Source organism: Centroberyx gerrardi, chromosome 8 (assembly GCF_048128805.1).
Source record: "Centroberyx gerrardi isolate f3 chromosome 8, fCenGer3.hap1.cur.20231027, whole genome shotgun sequence".
NCBI lineage: Eukaryota > Metazoa > Chordata > Actinopteri > Beryciformes > Berycidae > Centroberyx > Centroberyx gerrardi.
This window is the reverse complement of record NC_136004.1, coordinates 8,803,572-8,822,358: the sequence shown is the minus strand read 5'-3', so window position 1 is coordinate 8,822,358 and position 18,787 is coordinate 8,803,572. Positions and strand designations below refer to the sequence as shown.

The window sequence follows — 18,787 nt, the reverse complement described above, 5'->3', positions numbered from 1 at the left end:
CAAAAAAAATATTTTACAGACTGAATCTTCTATAATTTAAAGATATAGAATGATTGACTTCAAATAATGATTTTTAATGGATATATAACCTTGGAAATTAATGCTTTATATGCCAAAAAAATACTTTTTAAATGTATGAATGCTGCTGGTACACAGTGACTATATAGTTCAGAGAAAAGTGCCATCTTTAATTCATGAATTGTTCAAAAAATCCCAATCTTAATCTTTCAATACCGCTGCCTATCATTTGAAAGAAAGGGAAACCAGGGGGGCTGCTGGAGTAACCTTAAGTCTGAGCTTTAGTCATTTTCTGTTGTAGTAAACCTTGACAATAAAACATAACCCTAGCTGTGGTTTTCACTCCGAAGCACCTGAGAAAACCACAGACATCCCTGTTCGCATCCTTCAGTCTATCCTCGCTCCTTGTACCTGTGGGAACTGATCGGCCTGATTCCTCTACGAACTGTCGTGCTGGTGCAGGGAAGCATGAAGAGCCCCTTCTTTCTCTTAGAGCCATGCCCTGAATGTGTTACAATGAATAATACAGGAGGAGAGACTTTCACATACATGAAAGCAGCCAACAGGAATATCAGAGGGATCAAATATTCAAAAGTCTGTAATCCCTGTAGGGACGATGTCTGCATTAGTAACCTGGTTGACATGGCATCTGACAAAGTGCTCATATAGATGTATGGACTGCTAATAAAACAAACTCAAATGGTTTCAACACTTGAGGGAAACCTGGAATATGAGACCAAATCATCTCTTTTTACCTCAAGAAGTATTTGCAATAGCAAGGGACCATCTTGTTCAGCATTTATTGTGCTTTGATAGAACTACGAATAACAAACGTACACATTATTCAAGTCCTACAGATGAATCCCACCATGTGAGCGACTCTGGAGCCATGTTGCTCCATGTGGAAGCTGATGCTCTGGGCAGAAGGCTGATCCTCCTCTGCTGTGGTCTCCCAGAACGTGATCACCACCTTGCCCGGTGCAGACAGAGGCTCCTTAAATTGGGCGGCGACGCTGATGGGAGCTGTGATGGCTTTAACCCCTGATGAAACAACAGAATGATGAGAAGCAGGGCCAGACCAGTACAGGATTTATGGGTCCAAGACCGATACGATATGAGAGGAAGAAGAATTACACGGTAAAAAATGTCCATTTTAAGAAGTCCTTTGGTATGCAGGGTTTCCACTGTGGCCCTGATGTTCAGTTCCATGACTTTTCTATGACTTTCCCTAACTAAGTCAGAGTGCTTCCGTTTGTTGTGACCCATTTGTAAAATTCCCTGATATTCCCTGACTTCCCCAGAGAATTCAATCAAATTCCCTGACTTTCCCCAGTCCGGAATACACCTCTCTAAATTCCATGATATTCCAGAAACTCACGTACTACTGAGCCTTAAAATCAGATTTTTTTAAAAACAGGTGAAAAAATATGACAATGAAGTGAGATAATTTCACGTATTTCCAATGCAGTTTCAAGTGACGACATCTTGAAATAAGGTGGGTCACTCCACTAGCATCAAAACTATGTTACTTAATTCAAAATAATTCTTGAAACAAGTTGATTTGCATTGGAAACAAGTGAGATTCACTAAGAATGATGGTGCCAAACTAGGTTTCATCAGTTCACTATTACTGGAATATGTCTGCAAAAGGCCAATAACAGCCGATATTACGATCCACCAATATACAATCCACCAATAATAAGTTGTGCCTTGCTGGTAATGCTGCCGAGTGCTGAGAGGAAATCAATTTACAAAGGCACTTAATGGAGCCACCTGAGGGCAATACTTATTATTTAATGAGGCTTTCACACTATACAATATATCTACCAGTTCAATATCATCTATTATTTTGAATGTGACAGCAAGGCTTCTCAAAGTGATGCTTGCTAGCAAACAAATGCTGACATCTTAAAAGAATTCCTTACTTTGGCAGCACAAGGTGAAAAAAACAATCTCATATCATGCAAGAGAGAAGGGAATTTCAATATTATTGCTACGCTTTCTCAGTTCAGTTTAATACACTGTGTGTGTGTGTGTGTTTCCTGCACATACAATGTATATGGTTGGTATACTGCTATAGGAAAGTTGTTTGGATGGACATCTTTTGTAACACTCACTGCAATTTTGGCTAAAATTATACATTTTCATGATCTGAGTACATTTCATGATCCTTGGGGTCATGAATGCCGTTCAAAACCCATTGTGTAATTTCTAAAAATGCATAATCATCTCTGTTGATGAAGTTTGAGTTTGTGTAGGTGGCTGTCGCTGATCATGCTAACTACCCAGTTCTTCTTCTATTGATTCCAAACAAACCGCTGTTGCTGCTGCAAATTGTGTGAGGCATAAGATCACGTACCTTTGTGCTTTTCTATCTCAGCCAGGCAAACAGACAGCATCCAGAGACTGGGGGAGGTCTGGGCTCTGCAGCCAAACAGCCTGGCTGGTAGAGAGAGGAGCTGATGTGGGGAGTAGTCAGAGAAGGACCAGGCACACCGCAGGCCGCTGCTCCAGGGAACTCTGATCTCTACCCTCTTCACATCGTCTGGCACAGGCCTATCCGGTTGGCCTGTCAACACGAAAGGAATATGAATATGAGCAGCAAGAAAAGACTTTGACCCCTCCATATGTGCCTCGGCTGGTTTTCCTACTCTGTTTCCCTCTCATCTGCCATAATGTCTCAGTAAAGAAAAGTATGAATTCTCCTTAAAACAACGTAGTAGAGGCTGAATACATTCTGTGCAGCAAACTTCATAACACTTCTCACTCTTGTGTTCATCCTCTGGTCTCGCCGCTTTGTGGAACTTGTTCTGGGACAGCAGTGTCAGGACGCTCTCCCATACTGGACAGCTGGAACGGGACGTGGCAGAGAGCCGGATGTCCACCTCCACCCCGGCATCGACGGGCCGGTACTCCAGGACTCGGGCCTGCAGCGTGAACGGACCCTTCTTCAGCTCATCAATCGGCTGCAGTGTTTTCAAACTCTGACGCACACGGACCAGACCTGGACAATCAATGCACGATCACACGTGGTCATCTTCAATATAATCACTATTATCATCATCACCAGGGTTAGTTGCACTGCGATAAGGTATCAGACATTTGTGATGACTCTTTCATTTTATTTAACATCTATAACCTTTATTTAACTAGGCATCCCAATGAATAACAATGACAGCCTGAGGTCAGTGGATTAGAATAAAACTAATATATTCAAGATGTGTGTTCAAGAAATACAGGCCAATCTGTTTAACAAATCCGTTGGGTGAAGGAGACAGGGTGCTGAGTGGGTGCCTTACCTGCTGGGCTCAACCTGAAGCTGCCAGCAGAAAGGACCATAAGCATCAGTCTTAGACAGAGAAGCTCTGGGAAGCACAGCGGGATGTCTCTGTATTCACTGTCCGGGTAGTCCCAACCATAACCGGCAGCACTGCAGAACCTCCTCAACAGCGGGGTCTCCAGCCTTGGAAAGGGGGATATTGACTATGTGAGGGATCGTGGAGAGTCGCCATCATCCAGGTGTAATCACGGAAGTGGACATAGCTCACCTACAGTTGAGGACGGTGTAGGCAACTTCACACTTCTCCTTCGTAGTTGTTGTGTACAAGTCGCCTGGTCTCCTAGTAAGAGCTTTGATCAAATACTTGCCGAAGAGATACCCGAAGCTTGGCAGCCTCTCGCTGTAGATAACATTAGTTTGTAATAGACTATGAGAGCGGTAAATATGAGCATAAAACAAATACACGGAACATACAGAGAGCGAAGCAATAATGCAACTATGCGCATTTCCCATTGTCGCTCTAATGAAGTGATTATTAACAGTGTAAAATAACTAGGCAAATGGGCCTACTAACTCTACAAATATTAATTGTATTTCATTTCACATGCACAACTTTAGTCGGGAAGTAGAGCGATGTGCATTCCCATTCCAAAACAGTTGTGTGCAACTACGGAGTCCGCACTGGGACAATCAGAGTACCATCGACTATTCCGAAACGTGGAAACAACATCGAGTCCATAACAAAACGTTAGCACTCTGTGAAAGTTTAAAAACACTTTATTTCTCAAACAGATCAACATCCATATTCCAAACACCAATTTTAATTGAATTGTCTTCAGAGACAAATTTGATAAATCTCAAATAATTCACAGCCATCATTGTTCAAGTTGCATTTTTAATAGTTATATCGTTTCAGACCTGTTGCATATCAATGCTTGACTCAAAGAGCAAATGGACGTGTAAACTATTCACCAATTTATTGTACTATTCAAAGGAACAGCAAATGTAACCATTCTAACTTGCCATAGGCACTTATTACTGAATTACTGGGCTTTGCTGTTGAAAAACAGGCCAAGTTCCCATGGAGTGATTTGGAATATCACATGACAACAATCCTGTTCAGGCTGACTTGAAACAGTGTTTGTGTGTGTGTGTGTGTGAGAGGGGAGGGGAGGGGAGGGGAGGGGAGAGAGAGAGAGAGAGAGAGAGAGAGAGAGAGAGAGAGAGAGAGAGAGAGAGAGAGAGAGAGAGAGAGAGAGAGATTCTTCAGAAGGGTTCCTGAGGTGATGGAGAGGTTCTCCTGACAGTGGCTTGTTTTGTCCTGTCTTCGGTCACTTCTCTTCATCCAAACAGCAGCAGCAGCACAATGCAGACAGAATTCACTGCTATCAAGGGCACTGCAGAGCAAGAGACATAGATCATGAGTCAGAACACGGATGTTACTAAGTGCCACTGAACTCAATCTTTCTCTGTCTTTCTCACCCTCATAGAAAGGGTCTGTGTGTGTGTGTGTGTGTATTGGACACCATACCTCTCATCACTGTCCTCACAGAGCGGATAAGGGTCATGAGCTGCACTTTGATGCCCGGTTCATCACCAAAACCTCCGACACTTTGGTCAACTCCCCAGCCAACTAACAGGTGGAATATAATACACACATTATCTGTACAAAATGTAACTACATAAGGACAGTACTAAACACTGTCACAAGCCCCCTTAGCCGTGAGTGTGGTCAGTAATGTAAGGGTATATAAACTCCAGTCAGTGATTACCGTAAGGCGAACACCAACAATGCAATCAGAAAATACGTTTTCAGAATGGAGTTTATACACGGTTTACTCATTTTTGATCAAAATTACCGTGTAACTTTTCGTGTAACATACACCAATCTAACCCTTAAACTGAAGTTAAAACAAAGATTCAGCTCTATCATCATTAAAAGGTGGGTAATCTCGATTTCAGCTGTTCGTTAAATTGGTAAACAAAGTTAAGGTAGGTTTACTCTTCACTGTTACATTCTTGTTTGCTTACTTTGCTTCTAGGATTAACCTAGAGCTGTTAGGTTGCTAGTTAGCATTAGCCAACTTACCTGATTTCGTATCAAATTTCTACTATGGCACACCAGACAAATAAAATTCAAACAAGTCACTTACTTTTACTTAGAAATCTTTCTTCGTGCAATACAGCGACGGCATTTATGCACAAAATTGCTGCTTGAATGAGAGAATACAAAGTAAAAGCCATCTTGTCTCTTCAGGTAGCTAGCTTGCTTTAGCAGTATTTACTTCTGACGTAGCCTACGGTGGTTGATAAAGGACAAACCCTACGAGAGAACTTAGAGGCACTATGACCTAGGAGGATTTGTTACAGTACTGCATATAGGCTGTTACGGCGCGACTAATGTCTAATAATGGAATCGAATGAATATGTAATTGTCTTCTTACAACAATGTGGACACCAAACAACTACTGACTGCACTCTTCTCCAAGGTTTATTATAACTAATAACACCTAAACTGGCAGCATTGCAAAAGTAAACTTCACTCACTTTGCAAAAAGCAACATGGCCTCGTTACAATATAATTTGAAGTTGACAGAGCGGTTAAAGCAATAAATGATATTATTGTGGCTCAGCAGAGGCAGGTGACCAATTAGTGTTGATTTTAACCATGTGTTTCCCTACTCAATAAAAGCATGTGCTACTTGTCCACTGTGACTGACAGAATCTACATTAAAAAAGGCACACACAAAAGTCAGAATCATCATGAGAATAAAAATCTTTATTAGTGTTTTATGAAGTCTGCATAATATGCCACACGCCTGAGAAGCTTATGGTCAGAAAAAGAACTGCTCTATCAATACCGCCCTCTACTGGTAAAACAACTGCGACATCTACTGTACTGACTGCTTTGCAAAAGATTACTGTTAAATACACACATACTGTACTACTGTTATGTATATGTACGTCTGGTCCACGTCAGTTTTGTAATGTATTTTTTCACATTCATATGTTGTAGGCCAAAGATAAAAACAATGTAACACTGGACCCTAACACATGGTTCAGTTCCCCAAATCCAAACTCACTAGGTGCACTTAAAGTACAATCACTAGTGCCGTAAGGTAAACACATTTACATCAATAAAAGGAGAAGGAAGGGGAAAAACAGATGTTAAACTCGCAACAGCCACATAATGACAATAATGGCAGAGTGCAAGCTAATAAGTCTTGTTGTACATACTGTATTTTATAGACAGGAACGAATACAATACACACATTAACACAGAATGTCCCAGTGTGCAGGCTCATTCGCTCTTCCTTTCTGATGTAAGAAACTGGAATACTGCCATGTTTCTGTAACATTTTGAAAGCCAATTATATCTGGTTGACCTTTACCCGCTTAACTAAGCACCAAAAGGCTTCAAGAGGTCAAATGTGAGGTTTTCAAAAAGGTGAAGAGATGAATGTCCATTAATATGTTTTACATGCCTCTGGAATCATTAAAACCATTACAGGAAAGCAGATTTGGGTTACAGGCAAATCAATTGTTTTGTGTACTTTAAATGCACCAGATTTTCTTTGGAAAAACAAAAGATAAAAACAAGCTACATCATGTGGGGCAGTGATTTTCTTACCAAGACGAAGGGCTTCAATTGGAAATAGATTCAAGCTGAACCTTTTGGGTAAAACGAAGGAATGATCCATGCTCTCCATGTCACTTTAAAAACAGCTGTGGTCTTGAAAATATTACTTTAATAAAAAGTGAACGACAGAAAATTTTAAGTATATTTATATATAAAAATACATGAGAATACAAAAAAAGTAGCAAAAGAAAGGGGATATAGGCTAAAAACAACATAGAATGAAATTCATTGATACCTTCAATTTCTCCTGGTGAGAGACTTTTTTTAATGCTTCACCTTGGAGAGCCCCAGGACTCCCAGTGTCGTGTCAAGAAGAGAAAAAAGCTTTCGCTAACAGCTGATATTCTCTGGTCCCTGCCCAGTGCACCCGGCAAACCCTGGCCACGATCTCATTAGCTTCCATACCAGGCTGTTCAGTGGGGGTGCAAATCAACTAAACCAAGGACACGGAAGAGTGCCATATAATGACAAAGAAGTAAACTACAGCCAGACCGAGTTTGCAGTTTGTTTTGGGTTTTTGATTTAGTTTTTACTAACATTCCTATTTGTCCATTAAGAGGTATGTCTTATAACGACACACATCAAGAGTTAAAAAAGGGCCATTCTGGCAAAGAGTGAAGTCAATTCAGCAATCAAATTTCATAAACACAATGTGGCGTTTCCCTCACAGGAGAAGGGCCACCAAGGCCATCGTTTCTTAACCAAGCCAACTCCCCCTGACAAAAGATGGGTCCTAGTTTCCCGGAGAAAAGTAAACTTAGGTTCAGAACAATGGTTGGGGTGGGTTGGACCAAAAATCATTTTAGCATTCAAGCTTGTGTTACTCATACAAGCAATCTTCAATACTGAGAAACTATTCACAGATATTTTTGGTATTTCCCCCTGCTTCCTGGACTAAAAAGCAATATACATTTTATTTGTACCACAAATAGATCTAATATTAAGGATTTGGGGAAAAGCAATTTAACAAGGTGCATGACATAGATGGGTAACAAAGTGCCAAATTCTATACTGAAAAGTCTGTATGTGTGTGAGTGCGAGTGTAGGTGCGTTTGTTTGTGTGCGTGTGTATGTGTGTGTGTGTAAAGTTAAAACAGGGACGTGGAACTGGGCCACAAATACTATGAAGTATGTTACAGAAATTCATTCTGTGGGGTTTCTATTTTTTCATGATAGGACTCACAAGTTTAGAATTTCATGATCTTTGTAATGGGCTGACGTTTTTGGGTGTTTCCTTAGCTGTTTAGGACATACTGGAGCAGCGCACAGACGGGGAACCCATCTGGGTCAGAACCTTGTCCAGCCACTGCAGGGGTCCGTTCAAATGCAGCTCGATCCAGCAAGGAGTGCTTGTGACAGTCTGCCGCCTGGGAGACAAAAACAAACATCTAATGTCTGGGCTCTGTTGATTTACTCCTTACTATCGTGAATAATTGTAATGTCAGCAACAGTGGAAGGAAATTAACCCTATTCTACTGCAGGTTGTACTGTAAACACTCATTGTAAGTTGCCCTGGATAAGAGCATCAGCTAAACTCCTTAAATGTAAATGTAAGATTGACATTACAATTCAAGTAAAGGAAGCAAAGCGTGACTTAATTTTGACCATGTCTTCAGCGGTAGTAAGGAGCCCTGACAGTCCTGTGTACCACTGCAATTCCTCAGTCATCCCAAATATTCACAGATCAGAGAGAAAATATGCCATTTGGTAGACACTTTTATCTAAAGCACCTTACTGTCCCACAACTGCATTTATGTTCAGTGCATGAGGCCCCAGCGGGAGTCAAACCCTTAACTGACAGTTTCAGGTCCATGCTCTACCTCTTGAGCTACAAAGGATAATAAACTATAATAGACATGGTTCATGAGTTTCAATTATTTTGCAAAGACACTATCAACTTTTCCTTGTGTAAAAAAAAAAAGGGATATTTTCAAATACAGCTTTAGTGGCAGTGTCACACATTCCTTCCATAAGACATTGCAATGCTCACCTGTACTCGGCTCCCCAGCCTTTGACAAAGCTCATGCGGATGGTGCACATCCTGGTGAGCTGGTAGACAGCCTCGAAGCCCTGGTTGACCGACTGGGCCAGCAGGGCTGCAAATTCCTGGTTGTTGAAGATTTTCAGGTTACAACCTGGAGGGACAAAGCAGGACAGAAGGCAGTTTGTGTCAGTTGTCCCAGTGGCTTTTTAAAAACCTTTTATTTATCCAGGGTAGATCTGCTGAGCATGCTCAGCACTGCTCTGCTTTACATGGAAGCAATCACATATTCACACCCGGGAGCTGCTGAGTACAATCACAGTCTTTTCTATCAGTCAATGGGCAACTTCACTCAAGCAGTTGGGTATTCGGTGCCTTGCTCAAGGGCACCTCACTCCCAACAGTTGAGGGAGTTGAGGGTTGAGGGGGAGAATGTTCATCACTGACTTTCCCAGCTGGTCAGGGGATTGAAACCATGGAAGTATTGCATTGTAGGGCATTGTTTGGCCTTGCCCACTCACCAGTTGGCTTTCCAAATGGCACAGAATGAACTGAGACAATTTTACACTAGTTGGCTAGACGTTAAATTAATCGTCCGCACTGATTGCTATACGAGTGACATTTTCAACACCTTACCTGGAGGGATTTTGCACACCGTTGCCGGGTGCCAGCCATACCGCTGGTTGCAGTTTGGACTCTGGACAAAGATGGCGCTATCACTCAGACACTCAGCGAATACCTCCCCTCCAATGTAGTACAATCTAACTCCTCTTCCTGTAAACAGACCAACACACACATCAGAATCAATCCATTTAGTCTCCAAGTACAATAAACATACAAGTAGTAGGGTTGGGCGGTATCCAATTTTTGACACCGTTAAACCTTCCCCAAATTTTCCCGCGGTATACGGTATTACCATCTGATTAAAAATCACATTGTATGGCTTGGAGGGAGCCGCCAATTCCAAATGATGAATTTATGTAGTCGCTGCTATACCGTTTCCCGCCACAAGGTGGCTGCAGTGCACTTCAACTGTGATTTTCACACGACAAAAATGTGATACATGTTCCAGTTTTATTCTCTGAACAACATCAGAAACGGAATAGCAAACGTTGCATACTTACAACAGAATATTGAAACAATAACAACAAAACATGTACAAAATTAACAACATGTCATCTATTAACAACAAATATAAAACTTGAGTGCAAATACAGCGGGTAGCCTAAGGTAAATAAAAAATAGTGCAAGGACATGAAATTAATTCTCGGGCGTCTGTCAACCAAATGGAATGAAATTAACAACAAATTGTCTATGGGCTACAATACAGTACAAATAAATTAAATTAAAAGCCTATAGCAAATAATTTATCAAATAATAACAAAATAACAATAAATAACAAAAACGGCAGTAATGAAAATGGGCATAAAAGCGTATCCTACAGACCGCAACGTTAGGCTATTCTTCAAGCCTATTCTAGGTTTTTCGCCAGAAAAACAAGCATACCGTATTTACTTTTTCCAGCTTGAGCAGGGCATGTAACGGACTTACAACTTTGCCTGCGGTGCTGAACACCCACTCTGATGATGAGCTTGTGGCACACACGCACAAGTACTTTCGGGCCACCCTCGACATCAGCGGAAAGCGGCTGGCTCCATTTGACTTCCACCAGAGAAGGGGATCTTCGTCTCCGTGAATCACAGGCTCGCGACAATAGGCATTCATCTCCGATTCTGCTCGCTCCTCTATGGTGCCGAGTCCGACGGGACCTGCCGTGCTCGCCGCATCAGCTTTTTTTTGCAAGAGACTGCCCAAAGTTATCTTTTTTTTTCGGGGGTGCAGGTTGGGCATCTCTCTCCTCTTCTTCTGCCAGAAATTTTTTTTATGACGGTAATGAAACGGACACCGTTGCTATTTTCAAATACCCCGGGATACCGTATTACCGCCCAACCCTAACAAGTAGTAATAGGATGTGTGAGCTTTCACAGCTTAGCTACACTGATGACACCATTGTGATTTGATAACCAACACGACATACAAGCTTTGCATTTATTATAAAAAATAGAAAGATTAAGAGTGTAAATGGATGGCTACAGATGTGAAGCAAATGAGTTTTGCTCTTTTTTTTATTCTGAGGCCATTGGAAAGAGCAGTGTTATGTGCCTACTGCATTTCTAGGTCATGGGAAGGCCTTGTGGCTTTGACTTTTGCGCTCCTTATGTGCTTGTAGGGATGAAACAAAAGTTTGTGAAGGGAAATTTTGCGATACAAAACTTTGACAATATGCATCGTGGAGGTGAAAAAAATATGCAATATTGTTACATCCCTAGTTGCTTGAAATGCAGGTGATCTAGGATCTCTGCTGTGCTAGGTGGGAAATTAACACAGGCCATTGGCCAAACGCTGGTGAATTTTGGCTGCAGCTCGTAAGGGTTTTCAGAAAGGTTATTTTCTAAAAAATCATTTGGCTAATGAAATAGTGAAAGTGGCTGGTAAACTTTAACAGTCACTGTGGCCTGTGGATTAAAGTTCCCTGCTCTGTTTGCAGTGATGTCAAGTTGAAAAGAACCTCAGTTAAAAGCCCAACATGGAAATAGACCAACGGTTTATCCCTCTGACCAATAGCGTAACCGAGACATCTAATGCTCTTGGGGAAGACTGTGCCTACCTATGTGCCTCCGGGTCATCTCCACAGTGGCATTCCTGTTGACATTAGACAGCAGGCCCAGGCAGAAACGCTCTGAGTTGGATGGGTCTGTGAAGCCGTCCACTGTCAGCGAGGGCTGAGAGGCGTGGAACGTCTCGCCCACACGCTGGTTCAGCTCATAGTAGGCTATCGAGCACCAGAAGGCTGGCTCAGAGTAGGTCACCGGCTGCAGGTCTAGGGTAGAAGATCAGGTCGGTAAGTGTTATCACAACCATCTCATTTTGGAGCGACATTCTTCATGCTCAGTCTTGAGAAAATGATGACAAGAGTAGGAACTCCTAATGTGTGTGTGTTTGTGTGTGTGGTTGCTGTTTGTTTTGTTTCAGTCTTTGGTATATTTGCATTTGACAGTGTTGATCAGACCTGAGTGATGTAGTATCTGCAAAAAAAATCCTGCTTGATTTCACCTGCCTAGAGTACCAGATGGGTGAGGTTTAATGTTTCTTACCCATGCTGTGATTGACAGGGGACAGAGTGCTGGGGGACAGCTCTGCAGGAGAACCTGACATGGACAGAAAACAGGAGGTCATATAGTTAGATTCATTAACAGGAGACCACAAGATGTGTGGCTGTGAGGCTGTGAGGCAGATCAGATCAGTACAATTCACTTAGAAAAAAAACCTGAGTATCACTCACTTAAACACCAGTGAAAAGTGGTAAAAAAAAAAAGTGCAGTTGATCATTACCTATCCCTACAATATGGAAAATCAGGAGTGTATAATGTGATGCAATTTTCCCAAATGGATTCCTGATTTTGGGACAAAATTATGTGCATTCCTTTACTAGAATAGCTTTACTAGTCAGGAGGAATAGTAGCTTTATTATTTGTTATGTATTAGTCCTGTACAGGGTTTGTTTCTTAACGAGCAACTGCTGTGTTGTTGACTGCAATATGTTTATATATCATGTATGCATTTTTTGTATTTTCTGAAAACAGATTTATTCCTTGAAGGATAATAAAGACTTGACTTTGACTCAGCTGTGGTGGTGAGGCAGACAGACAAGAGAAACACACAGGGAGGCGCTAGTCTAGGGTACCTGTGTCCATACTTTGATTCATCTGTTGATCGCTGGCCTCCCCATCTTCACTGATGTAGCCTGGTGGTGGAGTTTCTATGGGAATGATGTTGGGGAGAAGGACATGAGTTGTTGGCTGTGGTTTATCATCAACTATTGGTCTGAAGTGACTAACTAATCTTAAATATAAAAACAAATGCAACAAATGCTACATGTGCCAGAAAGATACAACCCCACGTGTAACCCAGGATATAGAGGATGACAATTTTCCCTTGGTTTGTTTACAGTTTTCCTCAATCACTTAGATGCATTTTCCCCAACCTCATTCTCAAAACTCTAAGTGCAATTCCCAAAACAGTAAACAGTGTTTCTCACAACACTATACCACTCGTGCAAAAGAACCTAAAACACTCAAAACAGTAACCACATATGTCAAAACACACAGTCGGTCAATCACTACAACACTAATGGATAGCCTTTGATCACTGTGTAAACACTGCTACAAAAATGCTAAGTATTTGCATCAAAACTGGACAGATTGTGTAAAGTGTTGTTGACAATTCAAAAGATTGTCCCACACACAAATATGAAAAGAACATGTTTATACAGTATTCATATATCCCAAAATTCCAGATAATGACAAAATGAAACAAAGGCAAGCCTGGTTACAGTACTGAAAACAAAACAATACATTTCTATGCAATGTTGCCATAATTACAGTCAAGTACTGTAAGAAGCACTCAAAGGGCAGGTGTGCTGTTTTGCTTAACTGTCAGAAACTCACTGGGGAAGTGACTCACTGGAATCACACGTCACACTGGCCTTTTCTTTTGTACAAACACAATGCATGCTGTACGTAGTATTTTGTATGTAAGGATTTACACAATGAACACGTCTGAATCCATGTGAGGGTGATCTATTTTGACTAGTAAAACTTACTTTATTGATTTTTGTGTCAATTGTACATATGTTTAGCATTTGCATTTTGTGTGAAAGCAATGAGAAATTATATAGTGTTGTGGGCTGTGGAGTTAGTCATTTTAGGATTGCTTTTAAGCGATTCAGAAAAACTGTAAAATGATAAAATGTCAAAAAGGCAAATCACAATTTCACCTATACAGATAGAGTACATACAGTAGATGACCCTGGAAAAGTAGTCGTTTCTGTTTCAGCTCTCAGTTAATATATCACCTAACGGATCAGTCATACAGTCATTCCCATGCAAACCTGAGATGGACTAACCTGGTATATAGTTGTTTGGGGGTTCGATTCCTGCAGGAAAGTTTGTGTTCTCAGGTATGGAATGAGTATAGTCATCCAGAGGTGGCAGCTCTGTCAGGATTTCCGAGTGTCTTGGCACAAGAACAGGAGGCAGCACTAGAAAAGTATCAGTAGAGATTACAGTTAGAGCAACGTAGGTTTTTGTAGGCTGATACCAATACTTTTGGATTGAAGCTGTAAATAGCCAATATGTTGTGTCAATATCAATCTTGTTAAATTTGACCATTTTTGTGCTAAATTTTAAAAAGATTCTGTGTTTTGAACAGAATTTTATTCTTACCAGAGTGAAAAAGCCTCTGAAACAGCATTAAGATTATCATGGGACACTGAAACTCTATTGAAACCTGTATTAATGAATTTCTTAGGTTTACGTCTACTTAAGGCTGGGTGAGGCAGGTTTTACTGAAGGTTTTACAGATTGCCACTCCTGAAGCTGTTGAATAAACCCCCCAAAAGGGGGGGGGGGGGGGGGGGTCCATATCGGAGATGTACAACATTGATTGACCGATGTGAGATTTTTAATAATAGGCCAATATTGGTCCCATATGTCATCAAACCCATATATCGATCTAACCCTAGTAGTCAATGTAAAGATCATCAAGATACTATGTAAGCAAATGCAAATGGACAGCTGTTCATCTGGTAATCTGCAATATGTTTATTCTGTCTTGTTTTTAATGTTTGTATCTTTTAATTGAGTCCTTTAAATTGCTCCATGTGGCACTGAAGTGAACAAGAATCTAGAATGTTAACACCTAACATTCAGTTAAATTTTACTAATCCCGATGGGGGCCAATTGATTTTTAGGGTACTTCAGGCAACAATCAGGCAAACGAAATTGAAAAAGCCAGAAAGATTGTTTCCCTGCATTGAAATATGTTTCTCTGGTTCCATAAAACATCTCTACAAAATGATAGTAGGGTGCATGCTTGGGAGACAAATGTCCCCCGGACAGTGCCAGCTCACCTGGAGTCTCCACCCTCTGGTAGTGGTAGGGGTTGATGCAGACCTCGTCCTTCTTGAGGTGGAAGGCATACTCACAGGCCTCGATGGCACGCAGCTCGTGGTGGCTGTGCAGGTCCGGCCATCGCCACAAGCGGCAGTAGATAACATGGGGAAGCCCCTTCCTGTGGGAGACCTGCAGGCGTCCATCCAGGGATCTGATTGGACAGCAACCAGGACATGATGGTGAGACAGGTGGGAGGTACACAGGGGAGGGGAGATGGGAGAAAGGGAGGATGATGCATAATATGGCCAGGTAGGGGAGGGAAATGGAGATGGATCGAATGGGGTAGTCACGAGAACGAGAGGCAAAGATGTTCTCAATGTCCGTCACCCCCCCCAACACTGTAATGACAACTTTCCCACATCAAAGTTGTATGCAACACCATACAATAGTTGAGGATAGTCACCTGGTTTGGTCAGGGTAGCTGTATAGGCCTGATGTATCCCACTGTTCTATCGTATTTGGTGTACTCAGTCCCCATATTTCAGAGCAATTGCTGTGCACAGAGAAAACAACAAAACAAAAACAAAAAACAAATGATAAACATGGGACATGGATCATTCAGAAATATCAGTATGGGTAATGTAAACATTAAAAGGCCTCTTTTATTGGAGTCTTATGGGGAAAAAAAAGACATCAAATTCATTTTCAGCTGGGGAAATGAAAGATGGGAACTTCAAATAAGAGAAGCCTTTTTGACAGAATCAAGGAAAAAATATATAACATGGAATTCACTAACACACAATGAGACTGTTGGTGAGACAAAGAGCATTCTTAAACAATTGTGGCATTGTATCAAACACTGAAAATAACTCAAACTTTTTCACTACAGCCGTTTATGTCAGAGGCAGTGAACTTATCTGGAGACATTCAAACAAACACTGAAGACACACAATGGGACAAAAGGGGGAAAAACGGAGGAGGCAACCTTGGAAAGGAGTACATTTCCATTTTCAGACATTCTCAAAACATTCACAAGAAAATGGTAAGAAATCAAAAACATGGAATGAGGAAGAATGACAGAGTAGTTGCTTCTGAATAACAGGACAAGAACAGACTCTACATGTGTAATGCTAAAAACACAACACCATGTACTAGGCTTAATTAACTCAAGTGGGATCTCAACTACCATTCAAAACCACAATATTCTGGTTCATAACAGGGCGGGAAACCAACTTTTGTCCACCAGCCATAGTGACTTGTACATCTTAAAATCCTAAAAAAACACAGCTACTTTCACTGTGTTACCAGCAAACAAGGTGTTTAGAATAGAATAAGACCAAATGATGAATGGTTACCTGCCAAAGTGCCTGGCAGGGTAGACAAACTCATCAGCTATAACCAAAATTCACAAACATATGGCTGGTGGAAATTTCCCACCCTGGCATTATTTGGGGTTCGTAACCCACCCTCTATCATGCAGAAATCCTGTACTACTCCAGAGACATCTACAAGAAATTTCATTCACATCAAGCCAGCCATTATATCTCTACAAAAATACAACAGTGCAGCCTAGAACAATTCTCAGGCGATAACGACCGTCCAGCTATCTATAGACATACAAACATCTGACGTGGTACTTGGTGGCACATCAGTGAGGAATGAGTCTGTTAACACAGCGTTCCCAGTGAACATGAGTCTAGGGAGGCCATCAAGGCTGGCTGGCTGGTTGATAAAGAGAACATCCTCTCTCACCCCTTTTAACGTCTCCCCCTGTGAGAGCAATACACATCAGCCTCACTGTCAGCGCTGTTAAAAACAAACAGGGATGTGATTTTCCCGGCTGTACCAGGACTTCATGTTTTGGTATTCCAACTCCCATTCCTTTCTAATGGGAAATGGATTTTGTTTTACTTTTTTGTATCCCTAATCACATCCCTGAACAAACCTTTTCACACGTTTGGGAGTTTAACAATCTCGGTAGTCGTAGAAGGAAATAAAAGTTTACAAATCTAAGTGCAAGATCCCTGTCTATTGACATGTCGTTCCATGTTTTGCATTAGACAGAGGTCTTAAGCAGGTAGGCTTGCAGACACATGGGACACAAGTGTCTAACTAGCACAATAGCAGCCTTTCCTCTGACACTAACTGGAACGGTAGTCGGGTGTCAGTCGGTATACCTGGGGATGGTGACACACTTGGTGTTGCAGTTCTGTGTGGTGATGGCTTTCTCCAGCTCGTCCAGCTGGCCTGTCTTCTTCAGCTTCTTCACCAGGCTCTTCACTGCCTTCTCGCACCATTTCTCTTCTTGCCCGTTCTGCTCTCCGCCGCCCGCTCCACCAGGGCCGCTGGCTGACTTCTTCCAGCCCAACAGCCTCTTCACCACAGGAGGAGTGAACGGCAAGATGGAGGACATCTTGGTGGGGCTACCCGAGAGTCTCCAGTGAACTCAACACACGGTCACACACAGAGGCAGAGGGGACCTGGAGGCACAGTTTGGGCCCTTGCTCTGGTGTGGCCCCTCTACTGACCAAGGAGTCACAGGGCGGAAGCCAGTGCTAGCTGGATATATTCAAAAAAGATGGACACCTTGGGAGAAAGTCAAACACAAAGTATATCATTATAACCAAAATACAGTTAGGAGAACCCATATCTAGGCTCATGCTAACATCCAAATAATAAAAGCGCACGCCATGAACGAGGTATGTTTTAAATGAATGGAAATTGTAATAGAGAAATAAGATAAGATTGTTTTGGCAGCAACATTGGTAACGCTACATAACAGAGCCTCTTGCCTCTTATGGAAAGTGGAGCATTCGGCGAGTTGAACAAGCAGACCGTCCACTTGACGTTAGCTTGTCACAAATACGGCTGGACATGTAACAGTTAGCTAGCTTGCTTGCAAACTTACAAAGTTAACAAACAGGGTGTGCCTGAATGTGTCGCATTCCGTGGATGCAAGCACTCACCACCAGCTATTAACATAATGAATAATGCTGGCTATTAAGCGCAATCAAATGAATTTAAACAAGGAGAGTATTTGTGACAGGCCCCCCATTGCTAGCACCAACTGGCTTGGCAAGTTAGCTGCAAGGCCGGCTGCTAGCTACCTGGTGGGGGGGCCTAGCTTTGAGTCAAATCACAACAATAAGTTCACTAGCGTTAGCTTGCTGTTGCACTGAAAGTTAGCGAACGAATATAATTGAAATCGCGTTTTACAGTTTAATTCTGGATTAAACTGAAATTTACAATCTGTTGAAAAAGCCATAAACAGATACCTCCACAATTTGTGGAGGCTTCCTTATCTAGCTAGGCCAGCTAACATTAGCTCAACTAAGCTAGCTGCCAGCTTGTTATCAAAAATCCTTTTGTTGTGATCCACGAAAAAGCCTCCTGTGCGCAACAGTCAAGTCGCGCTACTTTGCTAACTAACGTTAGCTCGTCAAAGAAATTAAAGGTCTCACTAATCACAGAAAGTTAAAATAGCATATTGTCAATTTAAATGTTGTATTTCAATGCAGCTATTGAATGTTTGGAACTTGTACTAAAATAGAGACACGGCACCGAACCGGAGAGAAAACGAGTTAGCATCTTGAACGGAACTCTTCCAAACTGAACCCTGGCTCCCGCTAGCTAACGGAGCTAGGTCGCTCACACAAAACACAACACGCTTCAAAGTCGACAAAACAACAAAAAGCATTTTGGTAGTTACCCCAGTTATTAGACTCCAAACCTCCACTTTTTGTAGAAAAAGATGTGCACAGCTCAATAAACACCTTGCTGGCATGAAAGTGTCTGAATTGTTTTCTATTGCAGCTAATTTTTTGACAAGGGGCTTGTTGGCTCTTCTCAAGTTGCTACTAGTGCTACTGAAGCTAGTTAGCCCGGTTAGGTAGACCGAAACAAAACACTCAGAC

At 41.8% G+C, this 18,787-nt stretch overlaps 3 protein-coding genes across 6 annotated transcripts; all 3 read right to left on the bottom strand.

Annotated features, from left to right (window-relative positions):
- Positions 1-148: 148 nt before the first annotated feature.
- LOC139929398 (uncharacterized) lies at positions 149-3,943 on the bottom strand. 3 transcript variants are annotated; one of them, XM_078285313.1, is made up of 6 exons: positions 3,567-3,943; positions 3,318-3,481; positions 2,786-3,022; positions 2,378-2,587; positions 856-1,059; positions 149-520 (listed from the first exon to the last, which is right to left on the bottom strand). In XM_078285313.1, the coding sequence occupies exons 1-5, from the start codon at positions 3,809-3,811 to the stop codon at positions 863-865; spliced, it is 1,053 nt and encodes a 350-aa protein (XP_078141439.1). In that variant the 5' UTR covers positions 3,812-3,943; the 3' UTR covers positions 149-520; positions 856-862. The 3 variants fall into 3 exon arrangements, with proteins under 3 accessions (XP_078141439.1, XP_071778364.1, XP_071778365.1); XM_071922263.2 differs by having other exon boundaries at positions 149-1,059; XM_071922264.2 differs by having other exon boundaries at positions 149-1,059; positions 3,571-3,660.
- Positions 3,944-4,057: 114 nt separating this feature from the next.
- LOC139929395 (immediate early response 3-interacting protein 1-like) lies at positions 4,058-5,586 on the bottom strand. The gene is made up of 3 exons (XM_071922261.2): positions 5,452-5,586; positions 4,830-4,931; positions 4,058-4,695 (listed from the first exon to the last, which is right to left on the bottom strand). The coding sequence occupies exons 1-3, from the start codon at positions 5,540-5,542 to the stop codon at positions 4,640-4,642; spliced, it is 249 nt and encodes an 82-aa protein (XP_071778362.1). The 5' UTR covers positions 5,543-5,586; the 3' UTR covers positions 4,058-4,639.
- Positions 5,587-6,056: 470 nt separating this feature from the next.
- LOC139929350 (mothers against decapentaplegic homolog 2) lies at positions 6,057-18,725 on the bottom strand. Of its 2 annotated transcripts, none has more exons than XM_071922201.2 (11): positions 18,583-18,725; positions 17,051-17,459; positions 15,337-15,426; positions 14,891-15,084; positions 13,886-14,020; positions 12,665-12,739; positions 12,075-12,128; positions 11,588-11,800; positions 9,556-9,693; positions 8,929-9,073; positions 6,057-8,305 (listed from the first exon to the last, which is right to left on the bottom strand). In XM_071922201.2, exons 2-11 carry the CDS (start codon positions 17,284-17,286, stop codon positions 8,182-8,184), a joined length of 1,404 nt encoding a protein of 467 aa, XP_071778302.1. In that variant the 5' UTR covers positions 17,287-17,459; positions 18,583-18,725; the 3' UTR covers positions 6,057-8,181. The 2 variants fall into 2 exon arrangements, with proteins under 2 accessions (XP_071778302.1, XP_071778303.1); XM_071922202.2 differs by having other exon boundaries at positions 12,677-12,739.
- Positions 18,726-18,787: the final 62 nt, after the last annotated feature.

Excerpts from the sequence above, each read along its gene's own strand:
- LOC139929350 (XM_071922201.2), bottom strand. The coding sequence starts at position 17,286 with ATGTCCTCCATCTTGCCGTTCACTCCTCCTGTGGTGAAGAGGCTGTTG. Across the intron at positions 11,801-12,074 it reads CCCTGTCAATCACAGCATGG|ACCTGCAGCCGGTGACCTAC; the intron begins GTAAGAAACATT and ends CTTCTACCCTAG. Across the intron at positions 9,074-9,555 it reads GGTGTGCAAAATCCCTCCAG|GTTGTAACCTGAAAATCTTC; the intron begins GTAAGGTGTTGA and ends TTGTCCCTCCAG.
- LOC139929398 (XM_071922263.2), bottom strand. The coding sequence starts at position 3,811 with ATGGGAAATGCGCATAGTTGCATTATTGCTTCGCTCTCTGTATGTTCC. Across the intron at positions 3,023-3,317 it reads CTTCAGGTTGAGCCCAGCAG|GTCTGGTCCGTGTGCGTCAG; the intron begins GTAAGGCACCCA and ends TTGATTGTCCAG. Across the intron at positions 1,060-2,377 it reads TGAGATAGAAAAGCACAAAG|GGGTTAAAGCCATCACAGCT; the intron begins GTACGTGATCTT and ends TTGTTTCATCAG.
- LOC139929395 (XM_071922261.2), bottom strand. The coding sequence starts at position 5,542 with ATGGCTTTTACTTTGTATTCTCTCATTCAAGCAGCAATTTTGTGCATA. Across the intron at positions 4,932-5,451 it reads AGAAAGATTTCTAAGTAAAA|TTGGCTGGGGAGTTGACCAA; the intron begins GTAAGTGACTTG and ends TCCACCTGTTAG. Across the intron at positions 4,696-4,829 it reads TGTGAGGACAGTGATGAGAG|TGCCCTTGATAGCAGTGAAT; the intron begins GTATGGTGTCCA and ends CTTGCTCTGCAG.